Source organism: Schistocerca gregaria, chromosome 5, assembly GCF_023897955.1.
Source record: "Schistocerca gregaria isolate iqSchGreg1 chromosome 5, iqSchGreg1.2, whole genome shotgun sequence".
NCBI lineage: Eukaryota > Metazoa > Arthropoda > Insecta > Orthoptera > Acrididae > Schistocerca > Schistocerca gregaria.
Window position 1 is genome coordinate 601,810,824 of NC_064924.1, and position 23,521 is coordinate 601,834,344.

Here is a 23,521-nt window from a genome sequence, read left to right on the forward strand (position 1 = left end):
TTTTGTAACTTTTTCATTGTTATTTAAATTCCAGTTGCTCTATCAATTTTTCTAGCTATCTCTACCTCACTGTATTCAAGCTCAAACACTTAAAGAGAGGTAAGTTCATTTACCATATATTCATTTTGTGCCTGTGTGGTGATGCAGCTCAAGTTGGAGCTTGCTCATATTGCATATGTACCTGTCACTTATTCAATAATGGCACATTTCAACAGTGTTTGAAATTATTAAAATTACAACATCCTGAAATCTGTAATCTTCCAATTAAAGTGCCTCTTTCTGACAACTGTTTCAAAGTGTAGGAAAAGTTCAGTATGACATTTTCTGTAATTTTCATAATACAGTTAGGAGATTAACAAGTTATTTTGTTTATGTTACAGAATATGTGGACCAGGTTCAATACAGAAAACCTTCATATCAGAATTTCATTGTGTGAAGTATAGGACTCTAATAATGATGCTGTCAGGATTTTTGTTTGCTGTTGCAAACATCATCATCCCAGGTAACCAATATATCAATTCAAGAATACCATGCTATCTTCTAAATGCATGTTTAGCAATCAGAAGGAATTAAAACACACACTAAAGAAACCAATGATTTGAAAAATTGAATGGGTAATGACAAAAATTGGTGATACAGAAGCCAGATCTGGAAGTGAGATCTTTTATAAAATACACTGTGTAAAATAAAGGATGTAACCAATCACCTACATCTACACTGATACTCTGCAAGTCGTACTTAAGTGCCTCGCAGAGGGTTCATCAAACTGCCTTTACAACATTTCTCTATTATTCTACTATCAAACAATGCGAAGAATAAATGAACACCTATATCTTTCCATGCAAGCTCTGATTTCCCTTATTTTATTGTTATGATAATTTCTCCCTATGTAGGTCAACATCAATATAATATTTTTTGCATTTGGAGGAGAAAGTTGGTGATTGAAATTTCATGAGAAGATTCCGCTGCATCAAAAAATGCCTTTGTTTTAAAGGTGTCCATCCCAAACCCTGTATCATGTCCATGACACACTCTCCCCTATTTCATGAAAATACAAAACGTGCTGCTCTTCTTTGAACTTTATTGGTGTACTCCATTCACCCTATCTCGTAAGAATCCCAGATAGTGCAGCAGTACTCCAAAAGAGTACTGCTTCCCTCATAGAAAATATTTCAGTAATTTATGGTGACCTGTATTTGTTCATTTCATCTTGGAGCATTTTGCATGCTATTGATGCTTATAGTTCATGCAAACTGAATAATACCCAATGATAGGTGTAATAGAAATGAAGAAAATAGTGAAATTGTATAGACCTTCATACAAAGGAGTACAGTGAATATAAGTAAAAATTTTAGATCTGCTCTTGCACAATCAAAGTATTCCTCTATGGGTCATAAAACCTTTTTAAACCAGTTTTGTAGGACATTTGTGAAGGTTTTTAATGGGATATTGTGCCAGTGCATTGAACTTCAAGGTATGCTCATGTATTGTGGGTCTTGCTTAGTCTTCTAAAGGGTTGGTCAATCTGTTCTGTGTGATGTCTATTGTGATAATGAAATGATTGCTTTAATTTGTAGCTCTCTTAATTTTCTTTTGTGCAGATTAAGTAACTAAGTATAAATAATAATGGGACTGAAATTAATGATATGAATATAATAGAGGGACACATTCCACGTGGGAAAAATATATCTAAAAACAAAGATGATGTGACTTACCAAACAAAAGCGCAGGCAGGTCGATAAACACACAAACAAACACAAACATACACACAAAATTCAAGCTTTCGCAACCAACAGTTGCTTCTTCAGGAAAGATGGAAGGAGAGGGAAGAAGCAACTGCTGGTTGTGAAAGCTTGAATCTTGTGTGTTTGTTTGTGTGTCTATTGACCTGCCAGAACTTTTGTTTGGTAAGTCACATCATCTTTGTTTTTAGATATAATAATGGGACTGTTTTGACAACCAGTTCCTTGCAAAGTGGCCTACAGGATACATTGTATTTGGAAACACCTGCTACTCATCTGATAGCCTTTTTCTGGCACATAAAAACCTTTTTGCCCCAAAGGAGCAGCCCCTAACCATTATTCAGTATGTTACATGGTTATAAAAATGCATAATAGGAGCTAAGCATTGTGCTTTCGCTCACACATGCCCTAATTTTATGTAAAAGGTGTACAGTTCTTGATAATTTAGTGGAAGTTCCAAGTTAATTTGGAGTCCAAGTGTATGCCCAGAAGCTTAACAGACATGAAATCATTTTTGATATTTTATAAACTAAAAATTAGATTTTTGCTATTATTCTGATCTACAGTTAAATCATTGTCTTTAACATAGATACTCAAAATTCCTAGATAGGCTTTGCTTTGTTCCTTTAAGTCCTCTACATCATTTTCATTTGAAATGACAGGGGTTATCATTAGCAACCAGAATAGATTTACATGTCGTGATACTAGGCAGGTCATTAATATAAAATATAAACAGTAAGAGTCCCAGCACAGACCCTTGAAGGTAATCCAGAGCTCTTGTCATTAAAATGTACAGTCTGCTTCCTATTGTCAAGATACAAATCTGTAAGACAGAGTACTTAATCCCAAATGTCATAGCACCTCATTTTATATATTTGAATCCAATAACACACAGAGTCAAATGCCTTGTTCAGACCACTCAGTAGGCATCAACAGGTGATTTGCTTCCAAACACTGAGTATTGCTGAAACAACATTTTCAGCCACTTTCAGTGTAGATGAATTTTCCTGGAGCCATACTGTGAATTTGTCAGTGTTCCATTGCAGGTGAAATGTTTCTAAATTTCTTGATACATGTTGTTACCATATAGCGGAGATGCTGAGTCGCGATAGGCACAACAAAAAGATTCACACAATTATAGCTTTCACCCATTAAGGCCTTTGTCAGCAATAAACACACATACACACACGTGACCACACACACTCACACAAACGCAACTTGTGCACACATCTGCAGTCTCAGACAACTGAAACCACACAGTTGTGTAAGGTTCTCCAGAAAATAACAAAAAAATAAAAAGAGGACAAAGGCATAATGTGAAAGCATTCTGAGAAATGATATATTTTTATTACTTATTGTTTATATACTTGTGTTACAATTTTTACCTATGTCCTACTCTGTGTAAAAATGAAACAATGGAAAATTTAGGAAGGAATGTAACAATATAATGAAAAGGATAGTTGCTACTCACCATGTAGTGGAGATACTAAGTGGCAGTAAAGCACAACAAAAGAGACCGTCGGAAAGGCCTTCGTCAAAAATAGGCAACATACACACATGCTCAAAGTCACACAAATGCAACACACACACACACACTTGACCACAGTCTGCACCAACTGGAACCAGACTACCAGCAGCAGGGCATTGTGGGAGAGGCAATTGAGTGGAAGTAAGGAGGAGGCTGGGGTGGGGAGGGGGAGGGACAGCAGGGTAGGGATGCGGGACGGTAAAGTGCTGCTCGGAGCATGCAGGCACGAGGTGGAGAGTGGGGCAGCTAGGTGTAGTTAGGAGGTTAGATGGAGGGCAGGGAAGAGGAGTGGGGATTAGCAGAACAGGAGAGAAGTAAAAGACTGGGTGCATTGGTGGAATAGAGTGCTGGAATAGGAACACGGCAGTGGCTGATGGGTACGGACAATGATTAGTGAACGTTGAGATCAGGGAGAGTTATGGGAACATAGGGTATATTACAGGGAGAGTTCCCACTTGTGCAGTTCAGAAAAGCTGCTGTTGGTGTGAAGGATCCTGATGGCACAGACTGTGAAATAGTCATTGAAATGATGGATGTCGTGTTGGACAGCATTCTCAGCAAGCAGGTGGTCCAGTTGTTTCTTGGTCACAGTTTGTCAGTGGCCTTTCATGTGGACATACAGCTTCTTCGGTGTCATGCCTATGTAGAATGCAGCACAGTGGTTGCAGTGTAGCTTGTAAATCAGATTACTAGTTTCGCAGGTAGCCCTGCCTTTGGTGGGATAGGTGATGTTGATGACTAGGCTGGAATAGTTGGTGGTGGTGGTGGTGGTGGTGGTGGTGGTAGGATGTGTGTGACAGGTCTTGCAGCTAGGTCTATTACAGGGATATGAGCCACAAGGCAATGGGTTGAGAGCAGGGTTTGTGTAGGGATGGATGAGGATATTGCGTATGTTCAGTGGGCAGCAGGTTGAGAGGGTATTTACAATCTGTAAAGGCCTCAGTGAGACTCTCAATATATTTTGAGAAGGACCACTTATTACTGCAAATGCGACAGCCATGGATGACTAGACTGTATGGAAAGGAATTCTCGGTATAGAACAGGCGTCAGCTGTTGAAGTGGTGATAACACTGGTAGTTGGTAGGCTTGATATGGACAGAGGTACAGATATAGCCATCTTTGAGGTGGAGGTCAATATCAAGGAAGATGGTTTATTGGGTTGAGTAGGACCAGATGAAGCAATGGAGGAGATGTTGAGGTTGTGGAGGAATGTGGATATGGTGTCCTCACTCTCAATCCAATCATGAAGATGTCATCAATGAATCCAAGCCAGGAGAAGGGTTTGTGATTCTGGGTGTTTAGGAAGAATTCCTGTAGATGGCTCATGAATAGGCATGAACAGAATGATGCAATGTGAATGCTCATAGCCTTACCCCAGATTTGTTTGTTGGAAATGCCTTCAAGGGAGAAGTAATTATGTATGAGACTATAGTTGGTCATGGGAACTAGGAAGGAGGTGGTTGGTTTGGAATCCATTGGGCATTGGGAAAGGTAGTGTTCAACAGCTGTAAGGCCCTGGGCATTAAATATGTTAGCATAAAGAGAGGTGGCATCAATGGTGTCAAGCAGGGCATCTTGTGGTAAAGGGACAGGAAATATGGGGAGTCAGTAGAGGAAATGGTTGGCAACTTTTAAATAGAATGGTAAGTTGCAGATAATAGGCTGAAAGTGTTGGTCTATGGGAACAGAGATTCTTCCAGTAGGGCGTCCTCTGTGGTTGCATTTATGGAAATTAGGAAACATATAGAAAGTCAGAGTGCGGGGAATCGCAACATACACAACACCATCTCAAACAACCCTCCCCCAATCTGCTCACTTCCTACTCCTGCCTAGGACTACCACTGTTCACCAACTCTAGAACAATCTCCAAATCTCCCCCAGTCTCTCCTCAAATCCTTAGGCCCATTCCACAACCTCTCCTCAGAGTCCATCTCTCTCACCACCCCTACCATTCCCCACACTCCTATCTTCTACATGCTTCCTAAAGTCCATAAACCCCATCACCCAGGATGCCCCATTGTGGCTGGATACTATGTCACCACTGAGAGAATCTCTGCTCTTGTAGACCATCACCTTCAGCCTATTACCTGCAACTTACCCTCGTATATAAAGGTTACCAACCATTTCCTCCACTGACTCTCCATAGTTCCTGTCCTTTTACTACATAGTACGCTGCTTCTCACTATTGAGGCCATCTCCCTTTACAGTAACATTGCACATTGCCTGTTGAACACAATCTTTCCCAAAGCCAGATGGATGCCAAACCAACAACCTCCTTCCTAATCACAATGACTAACTATATTCTCACCACAATTACTTCTTTGATAGCATTACCTACAAACAAATCGGGGGTATGGCTATGGATACCTGAATGCCACCGTCTTCTTCCAACTTATTCAAGAATCATCTAGAGGAATCCTTCCTAAATGCCCAGAATTCCAAACCCCTCACAAGGTTCAGAATCACTGATGATATCTTCATGATCTGGATTATGGGTGAGTGCATCCTATCCACATCTCCAGAATCTCAATACCTTCCCTCCACTGCTTTACCTGGTCCTACTTAACCCATCAAACCACATTTCTAGGTGCTGACCTCCACCTCAGAGATGGCTATATTATTACCTATATCCATATCAAACCTACCAACCACTAGCAGAACCTCCACTTCAACAGCTTCCACCCATTCCATACCCAGAAATCCTTTCATACAGTCTAGCCATCCATGGCTGTTACATCTTTAGTGGTGAGTGGTCCCTCTCAAAATATACTGAGGGTCTCACTGTGGCCTTTTCAAATCAGAATTACCCTCCCAACCTTATACAAAAACAGATCTATGCCTTATCTTCCCAGTCACCCAACACCTCCTAAAGCCAACCATCTGGCAACAGAGGAGCATTCCCCTCATGACTCAGTACAAACCAGAACTGGAGCAGCTGAATTACATTCTCCACCAGGGCTCTGACTACCTCTCATTGTGCTCTCAAATGAGAAATTCTTACCCACTATCCTTCCCACTCCTCTCACAGTGGTATTCTGCCACCAACCGAACCTACACAATATCCTTATCCATCCCTACACAACCCCTACTCCCAACCCCTTGCCTAATGGCTCATATCCCTGTAATAGACCTAGATGCCAGGCCTGTCCCACACATCCTCCCACCACCACCTACTCCAGTCTGATCAGAAACATCTCCTATACTATCAAAGACAGAGTGACCTGTGAAACCAGTCATGTGATTTACAAGCTAAGCTGCAACCACTGTGCTGTATTCTATGTGGGATTAGATTAGAGATTAGATTAATTATTCATTCCATAGACCCATAAAAGAGGGAATCCTCCTGAGTGTGGAACATGTCAGATAAACACATTACAAAAATGTAATTAGAAAAACTTGAGTTTCATTAATTTTAATGATCCCCAGTCAATAAACAGTAAAATTATGTACATGAATTAAATTTAAACTTCTAATATTTACAGATTTAATACTTAGATCTGCTTTCATTAAATCCATCATTCAGACATTTACTAGTTTCTTGGCTATTACAACCAAGTATTGTCAAAAGTTAAAGTATAATAAATTTTCATTAAAATGGTCTACTGCACTTGGGCACAGCAACCAACAAGTTGTGTGTCCTCATGAATGGCCACCGACAAACTGTGGCCAAGAAACAACTGTATCACTGTTGCTCTGGAAATGGATGGTAGTGAGATAGTGTCTAAATAAAACTACTATACTAGCCAGAGAATTTTTTTTTTTTTTTTTATTGTTTGCTGGATGCATTCCAATCTGTCTTTCTCTACAGTGTTTTCCTTCTACAGCTCCCTCTAGTGCCACAAAAGTCATTCCCTCATGTCTTAACAGATGTCATATCATGCTGTCCCTCCTCCTTATCAGTGTTTTCCACATATTACTTCCCTCTGTTATTCTGCACAGGACCTCCTCATTCCTTACTTTACCAGTTGACCTAATTTTCAAAATTTGTCTGTAGCACCACATCTCAAATGCTTTGATTCTCTTCTGTTCCGGTTTTCCCACAGTCCATGTTTCACTACCATACAATGCTGTGTTCCAGATGTACATTCTCAGAAATTTCTTCCTCAAATTAAGGCCTATGTTTGATGCTAGTGGATTTCTCTTAGCCAGGAATGCACTTTTTGCCATTGCTAGTCTGCTTTTGATGTCCTCCTTGCTCTGTTTGTCACTTGTTATTTTACTGCCTAGGTAGCAGAATTCCTTGACTTCTACTTCATGACTATCAATCCTGATATTAAGTTTACTTCTCATTACCTTCATCATTCTTTGATTCACTCTCAATCCATACTCTGTACTTATTAGACTGTTCATTCCATTCAGCAGATCATGTAATTTTTCTTCACTTTCACTCACGATAGCAATGTCATCAGTGAATCACATCATTGATATCCTTTCACCTTGAATTTTAATTCCTCTCCTGAACCTTTCTTTTATTTCCATCATGCCTCCTCGATGTACAAATTGAATAGTAGGGGCAAAAGACTACATCCTTGTCTTACACCATTTTTAATACCAGCACTTTGTTCTTGGACAGGCTCTCTTGGCTGTTGTACATATTGTATATGACCCATCTCTCCCTTTAGCTTACCCCTATTTTTCTCAGAATTTTGAACATCTTGCTTTCTCCAGGTTGACAGAACCTATGAATATTTTGATTTTGCTTTAGTCTTGCTTTCATTATTAACTGCAACAACAGAATTGTGTCTCTCATGCCTTTACCTTTCCCAAAGCCAAACTGATCTACATCTAGTGCGTCCTCAATTTTCTTTTCTATTCTTCTGTACATTATTCTTGTCAGCAACTTGGATGCATGAGCTGTTCAGCTGATTGTGTAATAATTCTCGCACTTGTCAGCTGTTGCCATCTTCGTAACTGTGTGGATGATGTTTTTCCGAAAGTCAGATGGTATGTCGCCAGACTCATAATTCTACACACCAATGTGAGTAGTCGTTTTGTTGCCACTTCCCCCAATGATTTTAGGAATTCTGGTGGAATGTTATCCATCCCTTCTGCCTTATTTGATCCTAAGTCCTCCAAAGCTCTTTTAAATTCTGATTCTAATACTGGGTCCCCTATCTCTTCTGAATTGACTCCTGTTTCTTCTTCTATCACATCAGACAAATCTTCCCTTCATAGAGGCTTTCAATGTATTCTTTCCACCTATCCACCCTCTCAATTGCATTTAACAGTGGAATTCTCATTGCACTCTTAATGTTATCATGCTTGCTTTTAATTCCACCGAAGGTTGTTTTGACTTTCCTGTATGCTGAGTCAGTCCTACCAACAATCATTTCTTTTTCAATTTCTTCACATTTTTCATGCCGCCATTTCATCTTAGCTTTCCCTGCACTTCCTGTTTATTTCATTCCTCAGCGACTTTGTACCTATGCTTTCCTTCCCAACTTCTGTTATTACCCTTTTTATGGATGTCCATACCTCTTCAACTGTACTGCCTGCTGAGCTATTCTTTATTGCTGTATCTATAGCCTTAGAGAGCTTCAAGCATGTCTCATCATTCCTTAGAATTTCTGTATCCCACTTCATTGCGTATTGATTCTTCCTGACTAATGTCTTAAATGTCAACCTATGCTTCATCACTACTATGTTGTGATGTGAGTCTGTATCTGCTCCTGGGTACACCTTACAATCCAGTATCTGATTTCGGAATCTCTGTCTGACCATGATAAACTGTAACTGAAATCTTCCTGTATCACCCAGCCTTTTCCAAGTATACCTCCTCCTCTAGTGATGAAGGGCAGGCGTACCTATGTGGAGATAGGATGATCTGTGGCCTAAAAAATAGGGATGTTTTGTAAAGGGCATACCTACCAGCATGGAAAGAGGAAGTGCTATCATAAAGTAAACCCACAAACAAGGAATAGGTGCTGATCCTAGGACAAGGGATCAGTATCGTGATAAAAGTCACAAATTTTATAGGGATTATTTTGGGAGTAGGAATTCTACGAAAGACTAGCATTATTATGTTTCGTGGAACTAAACAAGCATCAAAAGAACACTTTCATTTCGTCCAGAGTTCTTCCAAGCTGCAAATAATGAAAATAATACATACTAGGAAAAAGGTAGTACAAAAGATAAGAATAGAAAATAGTTTACTGACGTGTCATAAACACCTGAAGTTTACAATTGGAAAAAAGTAAATAAAGAAAAGAAAAACAGTCCTCACAATTCCTAAATATTAGTAAAGCTGACTACAACCACAAGTAAATGCTCATGTCTTAATAACAAAGTAAAATAAGAAAAGAGTAGAGAAACAGTAAGTGAAAGATTGTTCAAGAGACGACATACAATTGTTATGGGAAGGAAAGATGTGTATATAAACATATGTAAGACATGTATACTGATAAGATATGAAATGTTATTATGAGTGATATTATTTGCACAGTGGTTATGTATAAAATATCTCGTGTTCTAAACTGGGGGGGGGGGGGGGGGGGGGTGCATACATTCTGACGACTTAAAGTGTGAGTGTGGATCTGGGTTATATCGGCTTACTCCCCCAAACCACCTTCCACTTCTTCATGAGATGTCATACTTGGAATTTGCAGCCACTCTTCTTTACTGAATAGCCAGATGCTGGAAACCCTCTTGACTTCTCCTCCATTGAATAATGCTAGGTACAGGAACTTTTAGACTCATGAAATAAGTAGACATACAAACTTTGCTTTTGTCAACTAATAATGTATTTGACCTCCATACACAATAAAAATTTCACTTTCCACATGAATATGTAACTTCCTGCAAGTCTCTCATACAGTCAGACTTCAGAAACAAATTGAATCATATTTAAACGAAAGTTGGCTTGGTTACCATGACCTTTCTTAACATGAATCATAAAATGAGTCTTGCATCTAACAAGGTTGCGTCAAGAGTCTACAAGAGTACTTTTTCAATTGTTCTCATTTTAATAACAATAGTCAATGACACAATAAGCACAGAGCTGCATATAAACTCCATGGTTCTTCCTTACACATTCACTAAAACATCTATGGATTGCCCGACAGGTACGTGATGGTGCTCTCCGACCACCACGTCTACTTTCTTCCCGCGACTGATTTTAAATCTGCACACACAAACATGTGCTGCACAGTTGGTAGGATTCTACCATCCCACACTCACATCCAGAATATCATGTGTTCGAGATGGTAGGAGGCTGAGTGGTTCTATAATTTACACAGAAATTCTTGAATCACTACAATAGAGGGTTGTAGTATATTCCTGGAGGCATCATTTAAAGGCGGTTCTTGAAATTTTGTTAACAGACTTTCTCATGGTTGTCTACATCTGTCTTCAAGAGTCTTCCAGTTCAGTTCCTTCAGTCTCTCTGTGAAACTCTCCTATGGATTAAACAAATCTGAGACCATTCACTCTGACTTTCTCCGTATACATTCGATATCCTTGTTAGTTCTATCTGGTATGGGCCCCACACACTTGAGGAATATTTGAGAACTGGTCACATGAGTGTTTTGTAAGCAATCTCCTTTATGGGACTGATTCTACCAATAAACTAAGGTCTACCACCTGCTTTACCTACGACTGAACATGTGTGATCATTTCATTTCATATCCCCACAAAGTGTTACACCCAGGTATTTGAATGAGTTGGTCAATTCCGATAGTGACTCATTCATATTATAGTCATAGGATAGTACATTCTTTTTCTTCTTGTAAAGTGTAGAATTTTACATTTCTGAACATTTAAAGCAAGTTGCCAATCTCTGGACCACTTTGAAATCTTATCAAGATCTGATTGAAATTTTTTTCAGCTTCTTTCAGATAGTACTTCATTATAGATAACTGTGTCATGAGGAATAAGCCTGATTTTACTATTACTATTGTCTTCAAGGTCATTAATATAGAACATGAACGTCAGTGGTGCCAACACACTTCCCTGGGATGAGAATGACTCTCCATTCAAGAAAACATGCTGCATGCTCTCTATCAAAAAGTTCTCAATCCAGTCACAAATTTTAGTTGATATTCCATATGATCATAGTTTTGACAATAAGCATAGGTCTGGTACTGAGTAAAATGCTTTTTGGAAATCAAGAAATACAGCACCTACCTGATAGCCTTGATACGAAGGTTTCAGTATGTCATGTGAGAAAAGTGCATGTTGGGTTTCACATGATTGATGTTTGAGGAGTCATTCTTTTCAAGATACCTCATTAAGTTGAGCTCAGAATGTCTTCTAAGAGCCTACAACAAATTGATGTCAAGGACACTGGACAGTAGTTGTGTGGATCACTTCTACTACCCTTCTTGTAGATGGGTGTGACCTGTGCCTTTTTCCAAGAACTAAAAACCAACAAATCTTGAAGGCCCAACTGTACTGACCAGCTGCAGTGTCATCCACAGTCCACAGGCGTCACCAGATATGTATTTGGAGAGGCATGTGGTCAGTGCTCCCAGCCATTGGCAGTTTTCATGACCAGTGCCGCTACTTCTCTTTCAAGTAACTCTCAATTGGCCTCACAAGGGCTAAGTGCACTCCACTTGCCAACAGCACACTGCAGACCCAGATGGTGACCCATCCAAGTTCTAACCAAGCCTGAAATTGCTTAACTTTGGTGAACTGATGGGAACCAGTGTTACCTCTGCGGCAAGGCCATTGGCTTTTCTTTAGAACTGGGCATAGTTTTCTTTTTGAGGGATCTACAATAGATTATAGTTAGAAGAGAGGCTAAATCAGATGGAAATTCAGTGTGGAATCTGACAGGAACTCCATCAGGCCCTGTATCTTTGTTCAGTTTTAATGATTACAGCTGTTTCTCAACTCCAATGGCACTAATACTTCTTTCATTCATCTTTTCAGTGGTATGAGGGTTGAAACGATGTAATTCTTCTTGGTTTTCCTTTTTAAAGGAACATTTTAAAATGGAGTTAAGCATTTTGCACTCTCAGTTCCTGTCTCATTTGCTAGGGATTGGACCCTAACTCTGGTGCCACTAGCAGCCTTTACACACATCCCAAATTTCTTTGGGGTCTGTAAAAGATCACTTGATAATATTCTGCTACAGTAGTCATTGAAGGCATCATGCACTGCTCTCTTGACAGCCAAATGTGTTTCATTCAGTACCTCTCTATCTATAGCCCTACACTTTATTTTACACTTATTGTGCAATAATCTGTTTCTTTACAGTGACTGTATATTGTGGAGGTTTCCTCCCATTATGAACTGTCCTACAGTAATGGTGTCAAATGCCCAAATATGACTTTCATATGTCTGTAGAGGCTGGAGATGCCATCACATGACACTGGACCTCCCTGGGTACATATCTGTCCAGTGCATGATCAACTATTCTTTTAAGCTTGAGCCAGAGTTCCTCTGAATGCTCCTGACCTGTGCTGAATGTTTCATGTTCCTCATTGAGATATAACACCACTGATTTTTTAAATTTAGTTTACTGAAGACATATATCTTTCTTCTTGTTTTAGTTGTCCTTTGAACTTTGGTAATCATTGTTGTCACAACCATGTCATGGCCACTGATACTAGTTACTAGTTTCCATGTGGGCACCCTCAAAGGGTTCAGGTCTATTTGTTGCCATTAGATCTAATATATTTCTGTCATGAGTTTGGTTCCAAACTATTTGTTCTAGGTAGTTTTCAGAGAAGGCATTTAGTAAAGTTTCACAGGATGTCTTATCACGCCCAATTAATTGTAGGATAATCAAAGTCTCCACCAATGATTACCAGTGATTTCAGTTTAATTAGTAGAATCTTATGTTTAGTAGTGTTAAAAGCCTTAGAAAGATCTAAGAATATGCCCGTCATACACATCATTGTCCAGAGCATCAAGTACCATTAGGTGAATTCTGTTATGACCAGTTCTGTACTTTTACTGCTTCAGAACCCAAACTCTAATTGACTTACAAGGTTGTATTTATTTAATTATTTCATTAATCTGTCTTTCACAATGTCATTCTATTATTTTTGAGAAAGATGACATCAGGAAAATGGGCTGGTAGTTTTCCATGGCTTCTACATTATCTTTTTTTTTAGCGGACACACAATCTCGGCTCTTTTTAATACCCAGAAAATTTCCCTGATGCAAATAATTCATTTATTATGTTTGTTGAGGTAGCTTGTATACTTCATGTGCATTATGTCAGCAGGCATATTGGTACATCATCTAAGCCTAGAGACTTTTTATTTCTTTATTTTTTGTACAATTTTACTGACATCATTCTCTGTGGTTGGTTGTAACATAATGTAGTACTTATTGTATAGTTATTTACCAGTGTTATATTTGGTTTTGGAAATTTTTGTTGAAATCTCTGGGCAATACTTGAAAATTGCTCATTCGCATAGTGTGCTAGGTGGAATGGATCACTTATTATTTTATCCCTCTCCCTTATCAATATATTCTTATACTTTTATTTGTCTCTCCCAGTTTCTTGTATAATGATATCCCAGACTGCTTTGCTTTTATTCTCTGTGTTGTACATTGTTTTGTCATTGAAATTACTTTTTTTCAACAGTTAGCTCCTTCCTATAAATCGTTTTGACTTTACAATAGAAATTTAGGAGATGAGGAGACTTGCACAGGGTAGAGTAGCACGGAGAGTTGCATTGCACCAGTCTTCAGACTGAAGACCATAACAACAACAACAACAACAACAACATAGCTTTATTGAAGTAATTGATTGGGACATTCGAGATCAGGATGGTGCTGAGTGACAAGAGGTATACTCCTAAGTTGCTTTTTGGAGGGATCAGCAGTACCAGGATTGGATGTGATTGCCTTGAATGCTGAGGCAGTATGAGTCAAACCATCTAACATGGAAAGGACAGCAACTGTCAAAATTGTTGTTTGTTTGTTTGTATAGTTAATGTAAACAGCTGTGTGTAGCTGACCTTAGTGAGGATGAGGTCAACATGAATTAAAGTGACATGGGGTTCACAACAGGACCACGTGAAATTTAATTGGGAGAATGTGTTTAGAGGTTACAAAAATTTTAAAAGGTCAGCCTAACCTGAATTCATATGGTTGATATGCCATAGATGTATCTAAACCAAAATGGAGGCTTATGGAACCAGGACGATACCCTCTACATAACCCTTGAAAAGGTTGACATAGGAGGGAGCCATCCTGGTTCCCATGGCAGTACCCCTGAGCTGTTTGTGTGTCTTCCCCTTCAAGGTAAAATAGTTGTTGGTAAGTATAAATTTGATTGAGGTGAGGCAGGTCATCATAAGTTTGTAATCAGGTGGGTGCTGCTTGAGGAAATTTTCAGCAACAAACAGGCCATGCACATGGAGAATGTCGGTATAGAGAGAGCAGGCATCAAGCAAGGCATGTGGTGGGAGTGGGACGGGCACTGATTTCAGATGATCTAGGAAACAGTTTATGTCTTTAATGTAGGAGGGAAGTCTTTATACTATAGATTGCAGGTGTTGATCAACCAAGGCAGAGATACCTTCAGTGGCTGCTTTGAAGCCAGCAACAATGGAACACTATGATGAATAGGTTTGTGGATCTTAGAAAGAAGGTAAAAGTTGGGAGTGTGTGGTCTGGGTGAGGTAAGAAATGGTATGGACTAAGGTGTTAATTCAAAAGCAGATCTCCCAGGTGATCACATCCAATTGTGGTACTGCTGATCCCTCCAAAACCAACCCAGGAGTACACCTCTTGTCTTGTTGGTACTATCCTGGTTGGGAATGTATTGGTCAATTACTTTGACAAGACTGCAATGCCTTGAGATCATGCCCAGAAATGAGGTCCATTCTGTCTGACATAATAGCTTCTTGTCAGCCATCTGTCCCTGCAGAATCCCGGTCATAGACTATGCTCCTTCTGCACCCATTTCTCAGTCCTATGATGTCCACCCCGATGACCGTCCCCACTGTAAGAATTATCTGATGCAGTGTGCTATCACCACCTATACCAGCCCTGTAACTGGCAAAACATATAATATCAAAGGGAGAGTCACTCATGTAACAACATGTGTCATGTGCCAGCTGTTACATAAATATTGTTCAGCCATCCGTATAGATATGACTACCTTTGTGTTATCAGTTAAAATGAATGGACACAGACAGAGGCTGTACACTGGTAACATGCAGAATCCTGTTGCAGAGCACACTCTACAACATGAATGTTGTAACATCGGTACCTGTTTCACCACAAGCGCCATCTGAATTCTCCCTCGTGACACTAGTTTTGAAGAACTCAGTGGGTGGGAACTGGCACTACTACATGTGCTCTCTTGTTGCCACCCACCTGGCCTAAATTTACTTTCAGCTCTGTAGTACAGCATTTCTTTTTGGTAACTGTTCCTTTTATTTGCTCCCCTTTTATTACTTTTTTTTATATCTCTTGTTACCCGACCCCTCTGTTTTTTCCCACCCCACTCCCCTCTCCATTCACATGCCTACCAGCTATAATGAACATAGATTTCCACTCTTATTAACTCTTCTATCATGTTTTTTCAATAATCTGCCTTGTTTATTGTCCTATTTTCCAATTCAAGCTCTCAGATTTTAAAACCTTACCTGGTGCAGGCACCAACAATGCCTTTCCTTCTCATTCCATCAGTAAATCTACCTTCACCTGGGATTCTGGGCAGCTTTTCCATAACTCTCCCCATTTCCTAAACCTTGTGCCAGTCTTTTTCCTTCATCCCCATTCCCTTCTCTTAAACTCTTCTTCCAAAAGGAGCAGCCACTGGCTCTGAAAGCTTGCACCATTCCACGTTCTTAATATGTGTTTTCTTGTGCCACTGCTAGGTGAGTAGATTTTTTTTATCTATCCAATTATATTATACTTTCAGACACTGATATATGAAGTAGAGATTTACAATTTAAATCTTTTTGAACAGTGACCTACAGTTGGCTGTTCTTCTTGCTTTAGCCATTATTCTGATGGATATTTTTGCAGTTTGAAGATTTAATTTCATCACCCTACTGACCCCATAATTCTATTGCATGTATCACCGAGCACTGAAATATGAGAAATAGGCCATTTGCATACTGTCATCCACTACTAGTGGTTTAATGTTTAAGAGAACAAATATGGCTGGACTTCATTTCCTAGTTATAGTCGTAATGTGGGTTTTCCACAGTAATCAGTTATCTATGGTATCTCTAAGAATTTTGTGTTTTGAGCTACATTTATACCCAGTGCTTGTGATTGTGAGGCTTCCTCTACTCTTCTTTTTTTGTTCTTGAACAGTATTGTTTGAGTTTCCTCACTATTGAGAATTAGCCAGTGTTTCCAAGCCATTGAATGATAAACCCAAGAATCATTTTGCTTTTTGTTAAGGTATCCTGTAAATGGTCATGCTGTGGTATCGTCTGCAAATAGAATAAGTTTGCTTTCACTGTTAAAGAGGTAAATCATTTACATATATCAGTAACAATGGGGTCCTAATATACTGCCCAGTGGTGTGCCATGATATATTTGTTGAAATTCTAATAAATATTTATTTTGTTTGAAATATATTCCTACTGTTTGTTTTCTATTTTGAAGATGTGATCCAATTATACTAGGAGCTTTTCCAAATAATCCCATAGTGATCAAGTTTCCTTATGAACAGGTGATGGTCAACAAGGTCAAAAGCTTTTGATAAGTCGCAAAACATACCAAGAGGATTTTGACCTTTCCCCTAATTCCAATAAGATTATAATTATAAGCTTAGATCCAGCTAAAACTATTGGTTTTCTTTTCAGGAACCCAAACTGTCTATAATTTATGATGCTGTTTCTTTCAAAATGTTTATAGATCTAACTTACATTATCTTTTCAAGAGCTTTTAAGAAAATGGGTAAATAAAATAACTCAAACAATTACTCTTTTGTAAAAGTGTTCTAAGATTTATTTTAACTTTTTTCCTTGGGGATATTGATGGCCTGAACTACCTTCTCAACAACCTAACTGAAGTTTGATGCTCTGTGTCATATGCTTGCTACTGCACTACAAGTGTCAGCAATGAAACTCAATTAACATAACGCAATTTTCACAATTTTCTAAAACATTTTAAAATTATTTACTTTATTTAGAATGTGTATGTTGATAACAACATCTGTGAAGCATCTAATTTGAATGACACATCTCTTTAAAAATATACAAAGACTGTGTGGGTCGTGAAACTTTTGAGTGTGAATCACCCAGAATTTATTTTCAGGACTTGGAAAATTTGAATATACATATACACTGCCAGAAACAGAAACTGCTACACTCATTAGGATTACCCATTTGCCATAACAGTCTGTGCCACAGAGAATATCAATGGCACATTGTAAATGATAAAAGTGACATTCAAGATACATCATTGGCACCTGTTGAAGGGTTGGTAAATAAAAGTGCTGTGTAACAAGCTATAAAGCCAGCCAAATGTTTATACCAATCAAGATGACTCTTTGCTCATACTAATGCACTAAAAACAATCAGCAACAGTTAAATTTCTTTAAACTAGCTCAATTTCATTAAATTCGTGTTTCCCTCATCTTATAGAAAATCAGTTTGGTCATGCTTTTACTGTAATGATTCACTGAGAAAAAGCAAAGAGGCCCAGAGCATTTCATTTGCATGTTGGAGACATGCCCACTTATGACAAGACTGAGAAGCTTTATTTCAGGTATTCCTATTTTTTGAGTAGTTTGGGGCAGAGTGCCACTAAAAGTGTACTCCCTCTGAATGTGAGCCCAAACAAGTATTGTAGCTTAATTTTACTTATATGGACACTACAAATTGCAGATTAGACACTACAAAAAATGTTGTCATCAAATGTGATGCAGACAAATTTGAACATGACATCTGCTAACATACAGCAGCATATATGGATATTACATGTATTCTACTGTGTATCATTGGCTGCTATTTCATTTGTGGGTCTCAGCAAGAAACATCTATTGCCCCTTTCAGTACGTTGTAACTAGAGAGTTCTTTTGCATTGTTTAGTGTAATTAACAGGTAACAGTTTGGCATACAGTAACTGCTTAGTTGAACTGTTATAAGTGCTTTCTTCAGAGTAAACCTTACTCAGCATTACTGCTGCTCATAAAAACTGGCATTTTTTTGTGCCACACATGACAACTGATCACTGCTTTGTGTAAATGTGTGCCATGATGTATTATATGGGCTACCATGGTTGTCATCACTATCCAAATGGGCAAAAACTGGGAACTATACATCTGGAAACACATGCAAATCAGTGAACTGTGCATTAGACACAATTTATAACTTTTACAATGGAACTTGCCACCTATGTACTACATGAAAGGGACCCTGTCTTTATAAATCTGAACAAGGCTTGCTTTATAGTTTAAACAGAAGTGCATTTTCATTTGTAAGATAAATGATAGGATTTAGACTTTTTGATAAGGTTAAGTATCCTAAAACAGTGTGCAACTACTACCAAGTTGGATAAAATTTCATACACTGAAAGAGTGTAGCAATTTCCAGTGTCCAGCATTGTATTTAAAAACGTGTATTATGTTCTTTCATTACAGAAATTAAGTTCTACGGTGGATAATATATTTTGTGTTCATTTACTATAATTTCTCTCTGGTATGAAATCAACAGCAATTGTTTAAAACTTTATTGTGTAATGTGCTCTGCACTCCAAAATATATATGTATACTATGAATACTGTTTTCAACAGTTGTTGCATGGCTCATAATTCCAAACCCATGGTCAGTGACATTCTTTGGTGGATACATTACATATAATTCTTGGAGACTCTTTGTGGCTGTTGGCTCTTTTGCAAGCTTTCTGGCAGCACTTCTCATTTATCTGTGCCCTGAAACGCCCAAGTTTCTTATGACAAAAGGTCGCACAGAGGAAGCATTGGAAGCATTCAAAATTATGTACAAATACAACGCCAGAAAAAGTCCAGAATCGTATCCGGTTAGTATCTATATGTCACGCATCTCATTCATGAAAATACTACTGAGTTCATGAGAATTTGAAAAGTGAATTTTATAAATATATTTATTAGTTATGTATACCAGTAATGATATCAATGAATTTACAGAGAAGTGACAGCAGAAGACTAAATCAACCTAATATATTATTTCCTACCTTGATTAAATAAAATATTTATAACACAAGGGACCAAGTGCCTCCACAAAAGACACTTTTAATTACTATTTTGTTCTTGACTGAAATTATGTTTAGTACATAAATCAGTATAAATATCGAATTAATTAATGGATTTTAATGTCACGAAATGCATAACATTTGTCACAGCCCATGCCTGCGAGTATAAAGAGTTTCCTTACATGTTGATTTTATCTTGAAATAGCATACTTATTTATTGATTCCCAATATATTTCTTGAGGGAAACTGTAGAATGGAAATACACAGTGAATCAAGAACTCAGTTTTTCAACTTATTTGTACTAATCCAGTAACTGGTCAGATAAAAAAATCTAGTTACCAAGCAGTGGCAAGAGAACACACGTATAAAGGTATTTCAATTTCCAAGCTTTTGGAGCCAGTGGCTCCTTCTTCTGGTAGAAGGACTGATAAAGAAGGAGGAGGGGTGAAGGAAAAGGACTCCTGAGGTTTAGAAAAGGAGGTGAGTTTGGAAAAATTACCCAGAACCCTGGTCAGGGGAGATTTACCAAGCAGAAAGTATTTCCTTCTTATCTCATCTGGTAAGTCACCCTTAACCTGGGGTTCTGGACCTCTTTCCCAAATGCTTCCGATTTGCTAAACCTTCACCCCTCTTCCTTCTCTTTCAACCCATTTGCCAGAAGAAGGAGTCACTGGCTCTAAAAGCATTGGGTGGAGGGTGTAGGGATAGTAGGTTAACCGTAGGTTGGGGCCAGGATAATTATGGAAGCAGAGAATATGTTATAAGAATAACTGCCATCTGTACAATTCAGAAAAGCTGGTGGTGAAGGAGAGGATCCAGATGGTTTGTTCAAGTGCATGTCCGCACTTTGTCCACACTTTCAAAAGCCAGGTGAAAAAATTCCTTAGTGATTATCCACAGATGACGCTCTGCAGATATTTCTGAGTTCTTATCGCTTCACGCCTCAGGGTGATCGCAGCCCTGCTGAACTCTTGCATGGCCACCAACCACGCACTCTACTGCACCTGCTTCATCCTGTCAGGCCTTGTGCTGTGTCCCCTAGTGTGGGAAAATACTTGGTGGGTGCTGACGTGTGGGCACAAGGGTACGGATCTCGCCATAAATGGATTCCAGGGGTGGTCAAGGCTCTTCGGGGCCGCCGGCTTTGTGAAATACGTACGGACGACAGCATGGTTGTTCGCCATTACAACCAGATGCGTCCACTAGTGGTGGCCACGCCAGTGCCACCGCCCCTTCCTTCACCTCCACCAGCCCGAAAAGCCAGCCCTGTTGCTGCTGCCGATCTACCGTATGTGTTGATGCAGCCGACATCACTACCGCTTCCGAGTATGCCGGAACCGGCCCCAGTCGCGACGCCGCCTTCTCCGGGACCCATCTCGCTGGAGCACACCCCCAGGTCCCCGACACCTGTGGATGCTGCTCCGGAGTTTTCACCCATCATCTCGTCCAGGAGGCACTTTCCACACACGAGCTTCCGTCCTGGACATTTTCGACCATACTCTCGTGTCTCTCCGCGGGATCTTCTCGGGGTCTCACAAGAGGCCATGGATGTCTCCACACTGTCCATGTCTCCAAGGAAGTGAGTGTTTTTTTTTTTCAAGGGGGGAAAAGTGTTGTGACAGTGCCACGACATTTAACAGTGCCACCATGACAGTACAGACAAACAGCGATAGAGGCACTCTGCAACTTGGCTGAGCGCGGGAGCGCCACCTGGCTACGAACGGCACCGGCCGCATGTCATGGCACGGCAGTCGAATAAGAGATACGGAGTTGTTATCATGTAACCAGCTATTGTTTCTAAGTGAGTGTGTTTGAATATCCACACAATTATTGGTGATTAAAGGTTGTAACACTTACAGTCCACCTTCTAAATTACTGAATAGTGGAAATATGAACTTATATTTGTGAGTGGCAAACTTGTGCACTGATGTTTACTGCATAAGGAGTGGAGGACCATGCAGTGTGTCTTAGTTTGAACCACATGTGACACAGTTTACATCTGAAAACTTCTACTGAGAGACTATTTCTATGGATAATTACCATAGGCATCGAACCTTGTAAAAGCAGTATTCAATTGATTTCAGTGGTTTCCAGTTTTTTCAACAATTCTATTCAAGGATAAATTCTTCAGACAGACAGAGCTTCAGCATAAGTATAGTTGCAGCTGAAAACAGTTCCTAACAAAGCAAAGTCTGGACTAAACCATCAGAATTAAAGAATATGTATTCAATATTTTCTATCAAACTTGAGATGCTTCAAATGCAAAAAATGAAGAATTTGATATATTACTACAGCAAAAATCACAAGTTTTGCTTATTCGAACAGTGTATGGATATTGCAGAAATTGAACCAAACAACTGAAAATTCAGAACAGAATGACAATGTAATATAGGTCAGATTGCTACTCACCCCATAGAGGAGCCACTGAGTTGCAGACATGCACACAGAATCTAGACTTTTAGATATTACAAAGTATTGGACAGAGTCCTTCTACAGATGTAGATGACTTGTGCTGAATGTCCCTGTTATTACACTGGCCAGACAGGAAGGGCTCTGTCTGTTAGGTTTAAAGAGCATCTGCCAATTAAAAGCAGTGATGGAACACGAGGATATATATTTGCTGCACATCTTGTCCAAATGGCCCATGGTTCCAAGCCTCTAAAAGATGCAGAACCTCTGCATCAGGAAGTCAGAGGATGTAAATTAGACACCCTTGAAGAACTGCAAATTTTTAAACATCTTATTATTGATAGATAAAATTTACTTAATGATCAGCTGCAACTAAAAAATAGAAATTATTTCAAAGGATTTCAACCTTTACTCCAGTGGAGTAGACCTACAGTCTACTTCAAATGGCTGATGCTGTTTCCTATCTACTTTGTCCCTTTATTACAGTGTGATTGTACATTGTGTCTCTGTGTAATTTGTATCATACTGGTTATGACACCTAGTTGCTAAAGTGTTTCTTAATTTGCCTGTTTTATGTTTTCACGCCCTGACTTTTTAGCTAGTTCTCTGGCAAGTTCTTTAATGTACTGTACCAATAGGTAGGTTTGTCCATTTGTAGGACTGCTTCCCATCACGATCTGTTTACAATTTATGTTTGTTCCAAGTAATTTGTATGTTAATTCACCCTCTAAGTATCTTGACATTTCTAGGCATCAAAATCTGTATTTCATTCTCTGCAAGTGAATATTCATTTTCATAATTTTTATGCAGAGTTCTTTCTCTCTTGCTTTTTCTGTGTTCCAGAAAAATTTTTGAATAACATGTACTTTTTTCTTTAGTGCAGTTAGTGATTTAGAGTATTTCATTTTTTTCCTCCATATCTGTCTTAGGTTAAGAAGTTAGCAGATGAAAGTTACGTAAACATGGAGTTATCAACAAGCACTGACAGTAGAAAGAGTACTTGCTCACAGATAAGGTCTGGTCTGAAAGAAGCAAAGCGACTGTTAGTGAAACCTTTACGGAATAGAACAATCATGATTGTCATCATTCAGTTTTCCACATTACTCAGGTAAGTTTTTTAGGCATGCTGTAAAATTATGTTACTTTTGGTAAATATGAATATAGTCAATAATTTCAAAAATAAGGAATATAATTAGTATCTGCTTAGTATAAAAGAAAAGAAAGATGCTCTCCCAAAAGCAGTACCTTCTCTGTTAATTACAGCCATTATTTACAACAGTTCTACATCTACATCTACATGTACATTCTGCAAACCAACTTTCTGTGTGTGGTGTGTGATGAATGGTAATTTTGGTAACACTACCATTTTGTCCGTTTCCCATCCCATTCTTGATGATACATGGAAAGAATGACTTTTAGTAAGCCTCCTTGTGAGCTATAATTACTTTTATTTTCCTCATCATGATAATTTCAAAAGATATATGTTAGTGGAAGTAAACTGTTACCTCCTGTCTTGAAATGTACATTTTGTAATTTTAGCAGTAAAACTCTTTGTGCTACGCAACACTTTTGTTAAACAATTTTGCCTTTTAAATACTGGAAAATCCAGGATGGAATAATGACAATATTATGAGGGGCATTTGAAAAGTCCATGCAAAGTCCGAGAGATGGCACCACTGGTGCATATTGAAGTCATGTTTAATTAGTAGCATCTTTGGAAAGAACACACCCGAAGTTTCAGC

The 23,521-nt window shown here is 38.8% G+C and overlaps 1 protein-coding gene across 1 annotated transcript in view; it reads left to right on the top strand.

Moving 5' to 3' along the window:
* Nucleotides 1–23,521, top strand: part of LOC126272900 (synaptic vesicle glycoprotein 2A-like) — a 155,795-nt gene that overhangs the window by 81,217 nt on the left and 51,057 nt on the right. Inside the window, exons 5-7 of the mRNA XM_049976164.1 lie at nucleotides 381–502; nucleotides 18,934–19,178; nucleotides 22,709–22,887. Coding sequence (XP_049832121.1) covers nucleotides 381–502; nucleotides 18,934–19,178; nucleotides 22,709–22,887 — 546 coding nt within the window. The remainder of the gene's footprint in view (nucleotides 1–380; nucleotides 503–18,933; nucleotides 19,179–22,708; nucleotides 22,888–23,521) is intronic.